Raw genomic sequence first — 15,522 nt, 5'->3', positions numbered from 1 at the left:
AAGGAGGTACATTAATAATATATTTTTATAAATATTTTACTAATATATTTATATATATATATATAGAAAATCAAGTTGCCCAATAGTAAATTTTTACAAAATTTTTTTTGTTACTATATAACCAATCTATTAAATATCCAAAGGCTAAAAAATAAAATTTTACAAATATAATTTTTCTAAAAAAACCTACTGGCCAAACAATAGACTTTTAAAAATATATATATTATATAAATCAATTCGTGAAATATTAAAAAAACCAAACAATAAATTTTCATAAATATTTTTTTTCTAAAAATAATTTTTTATATTATATGCATTAATATGTAATATGTTATATATATAAATATATATTCTCATGGCAGATGCAACATAGTATATATAATAATAATAATAATAATAATAATAATAATAATAATAATAGCAGCGATATTGATAAAGAAAAAAAAAATAGTATATAACGTTCAAACGTTGCCATGTTGTTCTCTGAAAATACACAAGAAAATCAATTGAATTAGTACAATAATATAATTTAGAAACAATCCTCAAGAACTCAAAATTAATACAAAAACAAACCTCCTCAACAAACTCTAGAAACAAAAAGAAAATTATTACAAGACCACAAAAAAGAACCAACTTACATACTCTTTACCACAACTTTTTTCTTAATATAAATGTGCAAAAACAAAAAACAAAAAAACAAAAAATAAAGAATAATTCATCACAAGAAACAAGCATGCCTTTTTTTCAGTGGCAGAAGCAACTAACACAGCAAACCACTCCTGCCATTTATATACAATAATACAACAAAGAGAAGATTTTCAGATTTATTAGCCAATTACAGAGAGGAAAATTATGGTAAACCTTTGCTCAATCAAGAGTTGTTATTTGTTTGACCATTGGAATTCGATCTCCAAATTTCGAGAAACTCCGCTTTTGCTTTCCGGCAGTAGAGTATACTCTCCGGCTACTGATCCTAACATCACAACACGATCAATCTGGATCGTCACCTTTCCGAATGAGCTCTGTTGTTAATAGCAGTAAAATGTAATCAGTTCCAGACAAATTAGAATGAATTTTAAACACTCTGCTCTAGTAGTAATAAGTAGAGCATTGAATTCCGGCTTTCGGGCTTTTACCTTGCCAAACTTGCTCTTATTCTTGCATGATATGTGAAGCTTTTGACCTTTCGGAGGTGCATCGAAATGCCCATGCAAAACCTTCGTCCCATTCGGGTGTAGGACCAGTTGAAACAATCTGAAATAACATGCAACAGTAGTTGAAGTGCCTGAATAAGATTGTTGAATTGTGTGATTTCTTATATTTGCATGTAATTATAGTACATTACCTTGGTTTGTCTTGGAGGCGTATTGCCGAGTTTGATCTTGCAGTAAACACTAGGATTTCCCACTGACTGCTTCAAATTGTTCCCTCGCTTTATTATGACCATCAATGTACCTGGTAAACACTGTAAAAGGAGCTCAGATTTTTCTTGGAACCGAGGCGGCCCTGACTGAATCAAGTATTGCAACAAAGGAATAGCCTCTGATGCCGCGACAGATTGAGCTTTAGAAACTTCAGCTGGGCATGCAGACCAAGCTTGTCTCAGGAGGAATAGTGCATCCAATGCTGCTTCCTGGGTTGCTTCAGAACCAGTTTTCAGGGATGTGACAAGATGAGGAATACATAGTGTAGCAGGCTCGGTGGCTCTCAATCGAGGAAAGTTGCCGAGCAGTGCATTTAATGCTTTCAAGTACTCCTCATTCGCACTTCCGGAGGCCCACAAAGTCCTTCTCAATAGCAGCTGCGAAAAAAAATGCCACATTAAATATATTAAGGCTGGTATGTCATATTTCAAAGAAACATAACAATAATAACATGTCGAAGAGAGAACTCACCCGTTACAACTCTCACTGTTTCACTTGAGGCATACTCTTGGATGGTATGATTAGAGAACAGAAGTTTGACAAACATCGCTGCCTGGACAGATGTGTCAGGGATCACTTGAGCTGATAAGGTCCAGAACAACTTGAACTCCGCCAGCTTCTGCAACTGCTCTTTTATTTGATCGACTGTACATCACAAGATTCTGCAGAGCACATATTGCCACCACTTTCATTTCTTCAGTGGGCTGATCTTCAAGAAGATTTACCAAGGCCCTGCATGCTGAAACAGCATCTGTAGATCGAGAAAGACCCTCGTTCTGGAGAAGATCACCAAGAGCAAGAGCTGTCAGCAATCTTCCTTGCTGAGATTGTGTTTGAGGATCTAAAAGGTAGAGCGATAATGGTGAAATGGCAGCCTTAGCAGATTTTGTTTCTCTGATTTTCACATTATTCAGCAATGTTTCTAGCAGTCTTGCTGCAGTTTCCTCGCAATGATGATTCCTCAGTAGATCCAAAAGTGCCTCAATAGCACCGCTCTCAGCCATTGCTTCTGCACTCGTTGAATCGTCGCTTTCCAGCACAAGCAAGGCATTTAGCGCCCCAACAACAGTACCCTCTGTTCCAGAGCGAAGTAATTGTACAAGTACAGCCACAGGTACTTCCAAGAAAAACTCGGAGCTATTTTGAAGTACACTGGATAAAATTGAAGCAGCAGATTCCCACAAAGCATGAGGTAGGGGCGGATCAGCTTGCATTATCACTTTGGATAGCTCGTAAACACCACCCTCTTTTGCTACTGCATTTGGCCAAACTGATGCGATGTTAACTAGGGCTTTGATAGCTCTGTGCTGCAAAATATGAACACCTGAACCAAGAACCTGAATAAGAGGAGTAATTGCTTGTTGTACGATTGCATCCTTCTGTAGGTGTTCCACTAAGAGCAGATAAGACAGGAGTTCCGCAGCCAATTGTTGTACTGCTTGGGTAGGTGAATCAAGCAAAAAGATAACTGGTTCAAGAGCCAGCTGTGGTGTAAGGCTATACTCTGCTCGGCACTCAGGATATTCCAAAATGTTAATAAGAACCTGCAATGCACTGTGCTGTCCATCAGGACCTATTTCTGGTCTAGAAAGCAACCCGAAGAGAGGCTCAACAATTTTAGCTGCAGCCGGACCCTTGGCAATGTTAGCATTGTTGGTTAATATCCGGAACAAGTCAACAATGGCACCGCAGAGAAAATCAGGAGCCTCGCGGAGGATACTTAGAAGGCTTTCTATAACCCCAGCTTTCACCATTTCCATTTTGCAAGCTGGCCTGTCTTTCCCTAACTTCACCAAAGCTCTAGATACAGCCTCATGAAGTGTGTAATTTTTACCAGATAGAAGACCAACAAGGGGAGAAACAGCACCGTGAGCTGCAACTAGCTCCGCTAACTGCTCATCCTCTAATAGCCTATCCAATGCACAAACAACTGAGATCTGAGCAGGGCTAGAATCAGTCATCAACAGTGACACCAGGGGTTCCACGCAACGTGCTGCAGCTAATGTAGACCGAATCCTTGTGTTTCCAAAAAGAACACAACATAACTCTGCTGCATCTCCCTTCAGGTCCACTGAACAGTTTGAGGAAAGAATACGGCAAAGAACATCTACTGCGTTCATTTCAACATCTGCCACAGCAAGCGCTCTTGATGGATTATCGCGCAAGACCCTTACCAATGCCGCAATAGCTGCATGCTGCTCTCTCTCCAAACCAGTGTTTAGAATTTCCACCAAAGGTTGGATAGCCTGCCGAGCAGAATCTGCATTTCTGATATGCTCCGAGGAAAACAGGCTCTCCAATGCTTTGGCTGCACTATACCTGGAATTTCTTCCTCCGAGACGCAAGACCGCAACTAGTTGATTAACAGCACCAAACACAGAATCATGACGTCTTATTTCGGCACTGCTGAACAGAATACCTAGCAGATCAGTGGTGGCTTCTTCAGTGGCATCTTGTGGTCCAAGTGAAAGATACTTCGTAAGTCCCTCCAGCGCACCAGCTTCCACCATCACTTGCATGTTTGATGGGCAATCTACAGCTAGTTGAGTCAGTAAACCCAATGCTAGAAAAGGTGCACCTGGTCGGTCAGGGATTGGTTTGAGTAAATCGACAAGCGCAGGAATGGCTTTCCGAGAAGTTGCACCAACCCTAATGTCATCTACTCTGAATAACCTTTCAAGTGCAATTTGATCAGGATTGCGCACCAAGTGAAACCCCTCTGCTAAACTAAGAAGGTCAGATATATCACTGTCAGCACAACCAAGCAAAGATATAAGCCCACTAGCTGCTCCTGAATTAGAAACAGCTAACAGGGTCCCTCTGCTTCCATTGCAGACCAGGCTGGCTAATGCTTGAGCAGCAAAATATCTATCTGCTGACTCCTCTGATCTCAACAAATTCGATAGTACTGGAATGGTACGCATGGTTGCGTTTGATCGGATGATATCTCTATCTTGAAACAGAACAGCAAGCAGTAAAGCAGAGACCCACGCACTACTATCTTCCCTAGAATCACTCTGCAGAACACATTTACAGAAGTCAGTAGAAGCATCAAAATTGGCCATTAGAACTTTGCCTAATGCATTATGAATAAAAGCACACAATAAAAACAAAGTTAGGTCAAAAAAAAAAGTTCTGGTAGGATCATGTGCACATAACATTTTTAGACCAGGATCAATAAAATGACATTTCAACATCAAAAGGAAATTTCATGTACCTGTGAAGCCAAGAAACTACAATGGGAGATCTTGTCAGTAAGAATCTCAACTGCACCAGCTTCCAATATTGCAATTTTACTTTTGTCATCATGACAAGCAAGCACAGAAAGTAACCAAATGGGGATTATGTGACCCGAGATCACAGCAGTGCTACATTCAATCTCATCATTTCTAAGTTGCTCTTTATGGTGTCTGTATATGCATATCTTGCTTTCACCCTCAGGATATGGATTTGTAGAACTGAGCATAGCAACTAGGGAATGAATAAGTTGATTGCAAACGTTAGACTCTCTCAGAGCATCCACCAGCTTCTGACTGTACTCTTTCGACGCGCAAATAAGAAGTGCAGCTCCCCCAACTTTGACTTTGAATAGATTGGAGCCAATGACACGCCTTGCGATTGATGATGTGCACCCAGTGGTACTAGATATTGCTTCTCCTAGAATAGCATGCTGATCACAACATAGTCTTGATAGAACTTCTATGGCTTTATCTTGTAATAACGGTGTGCCATCAGCTATACAGGAAACAAGAGGGGCAATTGTGTGAGGATACTCAGCAAGGATGGCCCATGGTGGTTTTATATTTCCAGTTGCTCTTGACCTTGATAATAGAGCCAGTGCATCAAGAACTTCTGATGTAGCAGCAGCTTCAATACTGGCAGACTCTAGGAGGGCGACAAGTGCAAGAACAGTCCCAGCACGATTTACACTATCTGATAATGCATCATCTACTGCACGACAATGAAGAAGACGGGCAATTGCAGCTGCAGCATGAGTTCTGCCGTCAAGTGTGCCATCTCTCAGAACATGTGTGATGGAGAACATGAACTCTTCTGGAAAGGCTTGTAGAGATGCCTCTGTATCTAGAAACAGGTTCGCCAGAGCACGTATGGCCTGTTCTGCCACTGCAAGAGCTGCAGAATTAGCAAGCAAAACTAATGGTGCTAAAGCATCTCTTGCAACAGAAGCAACTTCCTTGTTTTGCTTAATTGAAAGGAAAATAGCAGCAAGACAACTTGAAGCCTCCATAAGAATTTTTTCAGACTCCGCATTAAGCAACTTCATTGCCGACCAAAGTGTCTTTACAGCAAGATGACTTTCTCTCAAGTCTTTGCGGCAATGGAAGAGTCCTGCCAGTGCTGACACAGATTTAGCTTGAGTTTCTTCCTTTGTAGAACTTAAGATTTTTATCATGGTCTCAATGGCATCATTTGCAGCACTTCCTTCATGCAGAATATCAGTAAGAGGTGCCACAGAGAGCAAACTCCTGAGGGCATCGAGAACATAAACTTTAGACTCCGGCTGGTCACTTGTCAGGAGAGCAGAAAGCTGGCTGATTGTCCCAGTATCTGACTTGTGTATGAGATGGTTCAATGTTTTTGCTGCAGTCTCCTTTCCATTTTCACTTCCGTTTTTCAGCAGCCACAACAAAGCAGGAACAGCATCAGCACTTTCAACACATGCTCTTATATCTTCACTGTGATTGCAGAGGTTCCCAAGTATCGCTGCAGAATCCTCTTTGGCTTTTGAAGATCCTGTTTCTAGAATTTGAACAAGAGGGGGTATGCCACCAGCAGCAGTTATCGCCCATTTGCTTTCATCATTTTCATTTGACAAAAGGCAGAGCAGAGCAACGGCACATTCTTGTTGTTGTTCTGAAGCAAGGCCAAGAAGAGATATCAGCAGCTGAACGCCCTCCCGTCCTTGCATCGCATGCCACAGACGACCCTCTTTGCTGCAAAGTCTGAGAAGAGATTTCATGAGTTCATCTTGCACTTCATTGGTTGCCATTGTGATCAGACCAACAAGAAGGCGTTTTGCTTCAGAATGGGCTAGAGTCCTTGAAAGAATAGTGTTACCATACAAACTGGCCAAGGCTTCAATTGTCCGCTCCTGTACAAGAAATGGGGCCTTAGGTTTGAACTGCTTTACCAATACCTTCTCGATGACTATAGGATCTGATGCTCTAATGGACTCAGCATTTGCATCATAAATCATGAGTGCTGAAGCCAAAGCACCCAGTGTGTCAGCAATTTGTGCTGATGATGTACATGACTCAAGGCTTTCTCCCAGGCTAGATATGACATAAGCCAGCCCTCCAGAGATATTTGCCAAAGCACACATTGCATTCTCCTGCAATGCCTGGGCAGATTCTCCTTGCATAAATTCTTTTGATGGGGCTATAGTGGCATTTATTAAAGCAGGAATGCCATTTGAATTAGCTATCTCACGCCTGGCTTCCTTGCATTGTGAAGAAAGAGATTTAAGAGCACCAGCAGCCTCAGCTCTAATGGGGGCTTCGTTACCAGATCCTAGTAACTTGAGGAGTAGTTTAGTGGTTTCTGCGGCCAATACTTTAGAACAAACAGATGCATCTTCCATCATCACACATCCAAGAAGGTAGCAGGCATTGGCTTGAGTACTTGTCTGCACAGCGGCAAGCAATTTTATAAGAATATCAACTCCCCCAGAAGCAATTGTCGCCGACCAAAACCCTTCTGTGCTATTCGATAAGTTCTTCAATGCTCCAGTAAGAAGATTATCCACTACACTGCCATTCTTAATGCCAATTTTAAGCTGCTCCCAGAGAACAGGAACAACACCTTCGGTTGAAAATATTTTTGAACCAACATGATCCTTTGCGCCACCTTGAGAAACTGCATAAATAGTTTTTGCGGCTGCAATCTGACCATCAGCTGAGCTGGACTTGAGAAGGGAAAGCAATGGGGGAATGCAGCCACCAAGCAGGACTTTTACCCTTAGCTCATCCTCCTTGCAAAGTGATCCCAACACAGTAGCAGCGAGCATCTTCACACCAAATGATCCTGACCTCAGAAGAGAAACGAGTATTGGCACTGCTTGGGAATGTGATCCCACAGCTCCAAAAGCATTTTCACGAGTTTCAACAAGATCAAGCAACTGTTTCAAAGAGTTCTCTTTCTCTTGAGCTGTAGAAGCACTACGGCGCAATTGTTCAATGCATTGTGCAACACTTGATAGAGTTCCATCTGAATCCTCCACTGTACCACGGTCCCTGCAAATAAATCATACACATTAAAATATAAAAAAAAAAATTACCCATAAGTATGAGATATTGCATGATGGTTTTATCAGCTTTAATACTTCGGTAAAAGTAAAATGAAGTCTCAGGGATACATATTTGAAATGATAACCAGACATCCAAGTTTTATAATCTAATCAGAAAGGTCTAAGCTCAAATATGGGCAATATAGTCTAATAAAAGTTTGGCATTTTGAATCAAACTTGATCAATAAAAAGCGAACACAATGCTCTCAGGCATATAGACACAACACTTTTATCAATGTTCATATCTTTGGAATGATATCAAGCTATTCATATTAAATCTTTTATCAAGGAGCCTGGATGTCTACAAATTTGTTCTAGTGTAAGTTAAGAAGATTGCATCCGCAAGAAATGAAACAAGCCAAATAGCATTTTCAGGTATTATAGATTTCCATAGTTTTTAAAACACGGACCATTAAAATAATACTGAAATCATATGCCACTGAGGATGGTTTTACTTAACCCTCCCTTGAAATACTTGTAACCAGTGACCCATTGAAATCAATCTCCATGCAAGTAAGACCAACTTTAATTCAATTAAGATTGATTTATGCTTATTCCTTCAGTTTATTCCTAAATCTTTTGCTCTCTAAAGAAAGTGTCAGTTTTCACAATAACAATAGCTATTACTGATGTGCTTGACTGATGTATGCATAGCAACATCAAAGAGATTCCAATCTAAGAATGGACAGCAATAGCTATTGTTTATAGAAGAAAAGAAATGCTCACAGCAAACATTAAAAAATTATCAATATTTATGCCAATTACAAGCTTAATTAGATAATTGATAATATGAATGATGGCCCAATCATGAAGAGACCTACTGCTATAACAACTGGAATCATATAATTAAACATCACCTTGAGTTCGCTTTCATGACTGAGTGTGGTGTTGGGGGCTCCATGTCATGAGCTTTACCATCCACATTTCTCTCCTGAGATCATATAAAAATACATTAATTCAAAAGGAATCAGTAAAGTAAAAGGCATCATTTCCAACAACAATATTTATGATGGGAACTTTCACTTAATTACCATTTCTCCCAAATAACAAACAGTATATTCTTCACCCATCATCTATTGTTTCCCCTTCCAATATTTTATTTGACCAACTAGCCCAATCTTAACCCATTTTGAGCCTAAAAAGTTATTTTCTTTCAATCTATAGTAGCAAATTCTCTGAGGTAAATAAAAATATTAGTTCCCTTGTATATTACGGTATTTTATCTTGAGTAATGCTATTCCATCCCAATAGCTTCTCTGAATTCATTACACGAATAAGGTGGCATCCTTGTCACTAATGGCGTGGTGCCCACGTGACAATCGATGTAGCATCCTTCTCCGGTGAATAAGATCCCCCCGTAACGTCACCTAGGCCGGAGCCAAACAGCCAAGCACAGCATGCTTCTGATTCTCTTGTGGATGCAAGTCTAGCTACAAATTTATCGCCAATTTTTAGGGTTCCATTAGATTTGAGAGAGAGATGTATATTCTGAGCTTCTTTGACGATTGAGCCGTCACGCCGGCAATCCATACTCAATTTCTAGGGTTTCATAAGATTTGAGAGAAAAAGAGATATTCTGAGTTTCTCCAACAATAGAGCCGGCGTGCCGGTGATCCATCCCCTATTTCTAGGGTTCATGAGTTTTGAGAGAAATATATTCTAAGCTTCTCTGTCACGCTGGCAATCCACCATGTTCTAGGGTTTCATGAGATTTGAGAGAAAGATATTTTATGAACTTTTCCGATGATCGAGCCGGCATCCCAGCGATCCATGCCTTTTCTAGAGTTTCATAAGATTTGAGAGAAAGAGATATAATCTAAGCTTTCTCCCGACGATGGAGTCTGTATGCCGGCGATCCATCCCCAATTTTTAGGGTTTCATGATATTTGAGAGAAAGAAAGAAACATTAGGTATGACATGGACACCACGTCATTAGTGACAAGGATGCCATCTCATTTCGTGTAATGAATTTGGAGAAGCTATTCGGATGGAATAGCATTACTCTTTTATCTTTGTTTCAAATTAAATAAAAGATTTTTAAGTGATACACAAGTCTTGAGTGGTTGCTAACAAACTCGATCCCATTTTGTCCATCTTATCAACTGAACTCCTCCTCCAGGAGGCCACGTGCTCCTAACAAACTTACCAATTTGCGTCACTTGCTAGAAAGGTTTGATTGCTAGTACCGACAACATTGTCTAGCGTATGGAAGAATTTAAATTTATTCTGTAATAAGCAATAACCTGTCTTTGGATGATAAATGTATGATAGTTCAAACTACAACTCCAAATCAATTCAATAAAGCGTATTCCTGGTGGCATCTTCATATTTGTCGAAAACATCAAACTATTAACATGGAAGATCCTTCTGGTAGTTGCATTTAAAATGTAGCATAAACAAAGTACAATATATGTTGCATAGATAGGACAACATCACCAAATCCAGAAACTCACTCGACATTCATTCTGCATGAACGTGCACTAAAATTCAAGTTTTGGAGCATAAATTAGATGGAAATAATGGGTATTTTGCATATAGAATGAATAAAAAAAACCTCAGGTAGTGATTCTATGATCATCCGATTGGATGACAAATAAAAAAAAAATCGCACGGAGAATGGTTGCAACAAAAAGGAGTGTTTGTTATCGAAATCCATAAACAGAAGGGAATGGGAACTGCCACTTAGCATCATTCAACAACCTTAGCGGCTCCACAACTGCAGGAACAGAATGGCTCCTTACATCTGGACTTCAGTAGGGCTATGGATGGATTGGACTCAAAAAAAGAGAACTCAGAAAGCCTGTTAATAACAAGCACTCCTCTGATAATTTAAACGAATAGAATAAACTCATGTCTGAATCCATAAAGATCTCATCTGTTACCTTGAATATCTAAATAAAAAATTACGATCCTACATCACTATACTGTGTCACATCTCTCAAAATGAACACTAGTGAATGCAGAAACAACACATACAAGTTTACTAGTGATTCAGATCTTATAAAAATGATAGAAAACACTCTAAAATAACAGTCAATTAGAGATCTTTAGAAACCAATCAGCAAGCATTCAGGAGCTCACCAGATCCGAAGCTCCATGGCTACCGCCATTGTTGTTTGTGTACCTCCACGCAAGTGTAGCCGCCAGCTTTGCTACAATTCAATGATACTCTCCTAGAAGTCCAGAAGGATCTCAAGTTGTCAACTTCTCCACTCCAATCTACTTCAAATCAAAGAAAACCAAACTAGTTCTAAGATCTACATCAAATCCAAATCAAAGAAATGCAACCAAACCAAAGCACAAGAATCAAAGAAAGAACTCGCTCATCAAACAAGTGAGATGCATGCAATTTCAAATGACCCATCGAAACATAGATTAATCAAGCTCTCGATCCCCAAAAACAATTCAAGTTCAAAACTTTATTCATTTCGCTAAAATCTATAGACAAACCAAGTCCAGATCTGAAGCGATAAGCACTCACATCTCCCTTATACCACCAAAGGAACAATCTTTTCAACACAGATCTAACAGAACAAATAAAAACCCCAACAACTCAACAAAAATCCATCAAATGCCGACTAAAACAACCGATTAAACTCAAAAGCCCCAGAATTTCTCAAATCACAGCTCAAAATCAAACAAATCCAACAAATGAATCCCTGCATTTGATCTAGAATCCTCAAACCCATCCAGATCATCAACCTGAACTCAAATCCAAATCAATCCACCCAAAAACACAACAAAAAATGCGAAAAAAAAAAAAAATTTCAACACCACCAACCTATAATCAAATTAAACCTGCAATTCAGAGTGAAAACGAGATAGAGAGAGAAGAGGGAGGAGATCTTTAGGACAAAATGGCCGAAGATCTCTCTCCTCTGTAGCTCCGGAGAGAATTTCTCGAATTTTTTTCTCTTTTTTTTTTCCAATTTTGGGGATAATTTTCAGTGTTTTTTGCTGGCCTTTTATACTAACAAGTCTCTGAGATCCAACACCCGCCGACATTTCGAAGGGCGGCGCATTTCTCGGCGGCTTCGAGCCTGTTCTAAGCCGAAGCTGAGCTGCGCCGAGCCGAGCCTAACAACCGACAAGCAATGTCTGAATAATCTATAAAATATTTTAAAAAAATTATTCAATAAAAAAATAGTACCATACAATTTAGTGTTTCATTTTAAATTTATATATAAATTACATTACCACCAACTGAATTCTTCTTCTTCTTTTTTTAATCCATTGCAATATGATTTTTTTTCTTTTCTAATTTATGGATTTAACAAATGGAAACTTAGAAATAAAAACTATGTTATTTTATTTTAAATAACAATATAAAATTATAATAAATTTTTATGCACAAGATTTAATCAATAAAATTTAAAAAAAAAGTACAATAATAATATGTTAACCGATAAATTTAAAATTTATATTTTAGCAATTTATGTGCTTCATCATGTGCATTCTTGTGATTAATATATTTCAATCATGTAAAATAATATAAATAATAATTTTGTGATCATTATATTATTTGATGTGACAACAAGATATTGGCTTTTAATTAAAGAGAATAATTTATCTTTCATTATTATCATTATTTAAGTAATAGTTAGAACTTAGAATAAGATGAGAATATTTAGATTATTCCTTATTTTGTATTAATTGGTTTGGATCCAAATTTATCACTTGCATGGAAAAGGGAAGCACTTGTGAAGTATATTTATGGATAAGTTTGCATGAGCTTGTCATTTGTCACATGCTAACATGTGATTTCTATTGCTAGGTTTTTTTTATTAAAAAAAGTTTTTCCATTTTTATAATTTTTAGGTACTTTTAATAGAGATATGTTAAAACCATATTTTATTTTATTGAAAATGAATATTATTAGTTTTTATATCTTTATTTTTAACCATTAATTTCTCCACCTCCTTGACAAAGTTATATGTGAGTTTATTTCAGTATCACACAATTTGGATTGGATAATAACATTAAAACATTAATGCGGGAATTTGTAATGCGACTATGTTTTGAAAATTAAAATTTATTATCAGTACTATTTACACATTATCGATTATACATTAAAGACAAATACTGTTTATCAGCACTGTTTGGTAATCTTTGTATGAATTGACTATGAGAGGAATAATGATTCCCCCATATACGAAACAAAATAATATTTAGAAATTTAATTAAAAAGTAGTGGTTTGATTTTATTTTTATCTATTTTTATTTTATTTTTAATAACTTTTACATTAAAAAAAAAATTTAACACTATTTTTTTCCTATGCCGTACAGTACAAATGAATGTATAATAATCAATGGAGATTGATTCAAATAATAAAGACTAAGTGATTTAGTGATTTTGGATTCCAATCCTTATGTACAGAAAGAAGTAAAAACACTAGTTTAAAAAAAATTTACATCTTATCAAACTCCCAGTATTTTTCCTTAGACTGGTTTAAAACTCGTGCCTACTTGAAACCAGCTATACACTTAAAAGAAAATGTATATTATACCTACCCCATTTCTTGTAAAATTAATATGTTAAATAGAATAAAAAAAAAAAATGTGATTTAAATAATTGTAAATAATATATATATATATATATATATATATATAGAAGAAGAAGAAGAAGAAGAAGAAGAAGAAGGGAATTATCTCAAATATATATCTGTGTGTATAAAATATAGATATTTGAAACTCATGTTGCTATCATTAGCCAACTTAATGGGCAAAGCCATGGCTATATCACACCAAAGAGGGATATAGCTGGCAAAGCACTAGTAATTAAAAGATTAATGATAAGACTAACACTTGATTAAATTATTAAAATACATACTAATTTGTCTTCTTAACAACTATGTGGAATCTTCAACCTACTAGTCCAAGAACTTGGTTTAACTTTTCTTTTCCTAGAAGTTAGAACACTGTGATTAATCACTTTTGTCTTAAATTAATCCAACAATTAATGACTGCTATAATTTTATATTGATTAATTAATTAATTAATTAATTAATTAACTAATTAATTTGTTAAAGCTAAAGACAAAAAAGGGTTGAAAAGGAGGTTCATTGATGCTTGGCATCAACCTTTTTTTTGTTTCATTTTTCTTATCATAGAATTTATTAATTAATTTCATATCAACTCCCTAAATACTTGCACTACAAGTGATCCCATAAAAAGCACTCTCACTAATTCCTACCAAAATAATAATAATAATAATAATAATAATAATAATAATAATAATAATCAAATCTCTCACTTTGGTCATCATCTTGCTTTCCATTTTTTGTGTGATAAATATCCCTATATAATCTGAAAATTACACACACACATGTATATATATCCCTGTGAGCCAAGTTAATTAATAGATAAAAATAAGTAATATATATATAATTTGACAAGTTATAAAAATTTTATAAAATAAAGTCATATTTATTCATATAATTAGTATAATGAGCAAGTAGAAATTTAAGCAAGGTTTTTTTTATGAATTAGGAAAACCAATGCTCAACTATCTCAATTTTCCATAAGATATGTGTGTGTAATTTTAAGGTTTTACAGGGATACAAATATAATAAAAATATATATATTTTTAAAATTATTTTTAAGTGGAAAAGAGTTGATTCCTGGTCCAAAATGAAAATGAATGACGAGGTCTAGAATTGGATTGTCAGCATCACAAGTCCAATAAACAATTAAATCATTTATATATGTACACAATTATTTATTTATTTATTTATTTAAATATTCAATAAATATTTCAATATTTCTTATTGCCACTATATTATATGTATTTTCTTCCTCAATGCAAATATAGTTTCATTAATAATATTTTAAATTTGCACAGGGCTCAGAATGTATGACCTACATGTTCAATTTTTGGTTATAGGCACGTTCTTAGCTTAGCTGTTGCATTTATCACATTTATAAAATAAAATAAAAAAAAAATAATTTGTGAAAATATTATTATTATTATTATTATTATTATGTCAATAAATTGATAATAGTCATATTTTTATTTTTTTGCATTGCGCCAGAAAGGTCACAAGTAAGATAAAAAATCACTAGGCTATATTTTGATTTCTGAGAATATTATTTTCATGTGATAAAAATATATAAATAAAATTGGAGATTGGAAATTTAGTTTGAAGAAAGGGTGATTGGGATTTCATTATCCAAACTATCTGGAAACTCATTGGACATGACACAGAAGAACACAGAGACAATAATAATAGAACAGTGATTTGAGCTTGGAACATGCTTCACTTGTTCATTGTTTTTTGTTTTTATGGACAAGTTTTGAGAGTTTGAGGGGTCCCTCATCCCACCACTCTCTTGTGCTGGCATAACATGCAAATCTTCATTTTTTTTTTCTAATTAATTTCATTTATCATTATTTATTTTTATTATAAAATTTATCTTACAATAATAACACAAGGAGCATGAGTTAATGGTGGTTGTTGATACTTAATTAGGAATTAAAAACTTTACTCAAGTGTCATATATTTGAATTTGAGCTATTCTGTAAATCAAGGGATTATATATTAATATAATATAAATCTCAAATAATTAAGACTAACAGGTTGTTGTTGTTGTTGTTGTGGTTAGAAGTTTCCTCTCTCTCTCTCTCTTTAATTTTTTTAAGAGAATGATGTTGAGGAAGAGTCTGACAAAGGTTTCATATCCACAAAATAATGATAAGAAAGAGAGGTATGAAATGGTGAAGAAGGTAATGCATCAATTGATAAGAGACATTTGAACAACTGCTCAATCAATATATTTATATATATATATATA

General features: G+C 36.0%; 1 protein-coding gene across 1 annotated transcript; it reads right to left on the bottom strand.

Annotated features, from left to right (window-relative positions):
* Nucleotides 1–588: 588 nt before the first annotated feature.
* Nucleotides 589–11,679, bottom strand: LOC120249580 (protein CELLULOSE SYNTHASE INTERACTIVE 1). The gene is given in 11 exon segments (XM_039258135.1): nt 589–1,022; nt 1,137–1,202; nt 1,204–1,254; nt 1,346–1,783; nt 1,785–1,801; nt 1,896–1,995; nt 1,997–4,441; nt 4,642–7,678; nt 8,589–8,662; nt 10,813–10,950; nt 11,530–11,679. Coding segments are annotated over 9 exon segments (6,339 nt in total). The 5' UTR covers nt 8,633–8,662; nt 10,813–10,950; nt 11,530–11,679; the 3' UTR covers nt 589–881.
* Between the last annotated feature and the right edge of the window lie 3,843 nt (nt 11,680–15,522).

Source organism: Dioscorea cayenensis, chromosome 19 (genome assembly GCF_009730915.1).
Source record: "Dioscorea cayenensis subsp. rotundata cultivar TDr96_F1 chromosome 19, TDr96_F1_v2_PseudoChromosome.rev07_lg8_w22 25.fasta, whole genome shotgun sequence".
NCBI lineage: Eukaryota > Viridiplantae > Streptophyta > Magnoliopsida > Dioscoreales > Dioscoreaceae > Dioscorea > Dioscorea cayenensis.
The sequence above is the reverse complement of the archived record's forward strand: the minus strand, read 5'-3'. Positions and strand labels throughout refer to the sequence as shown.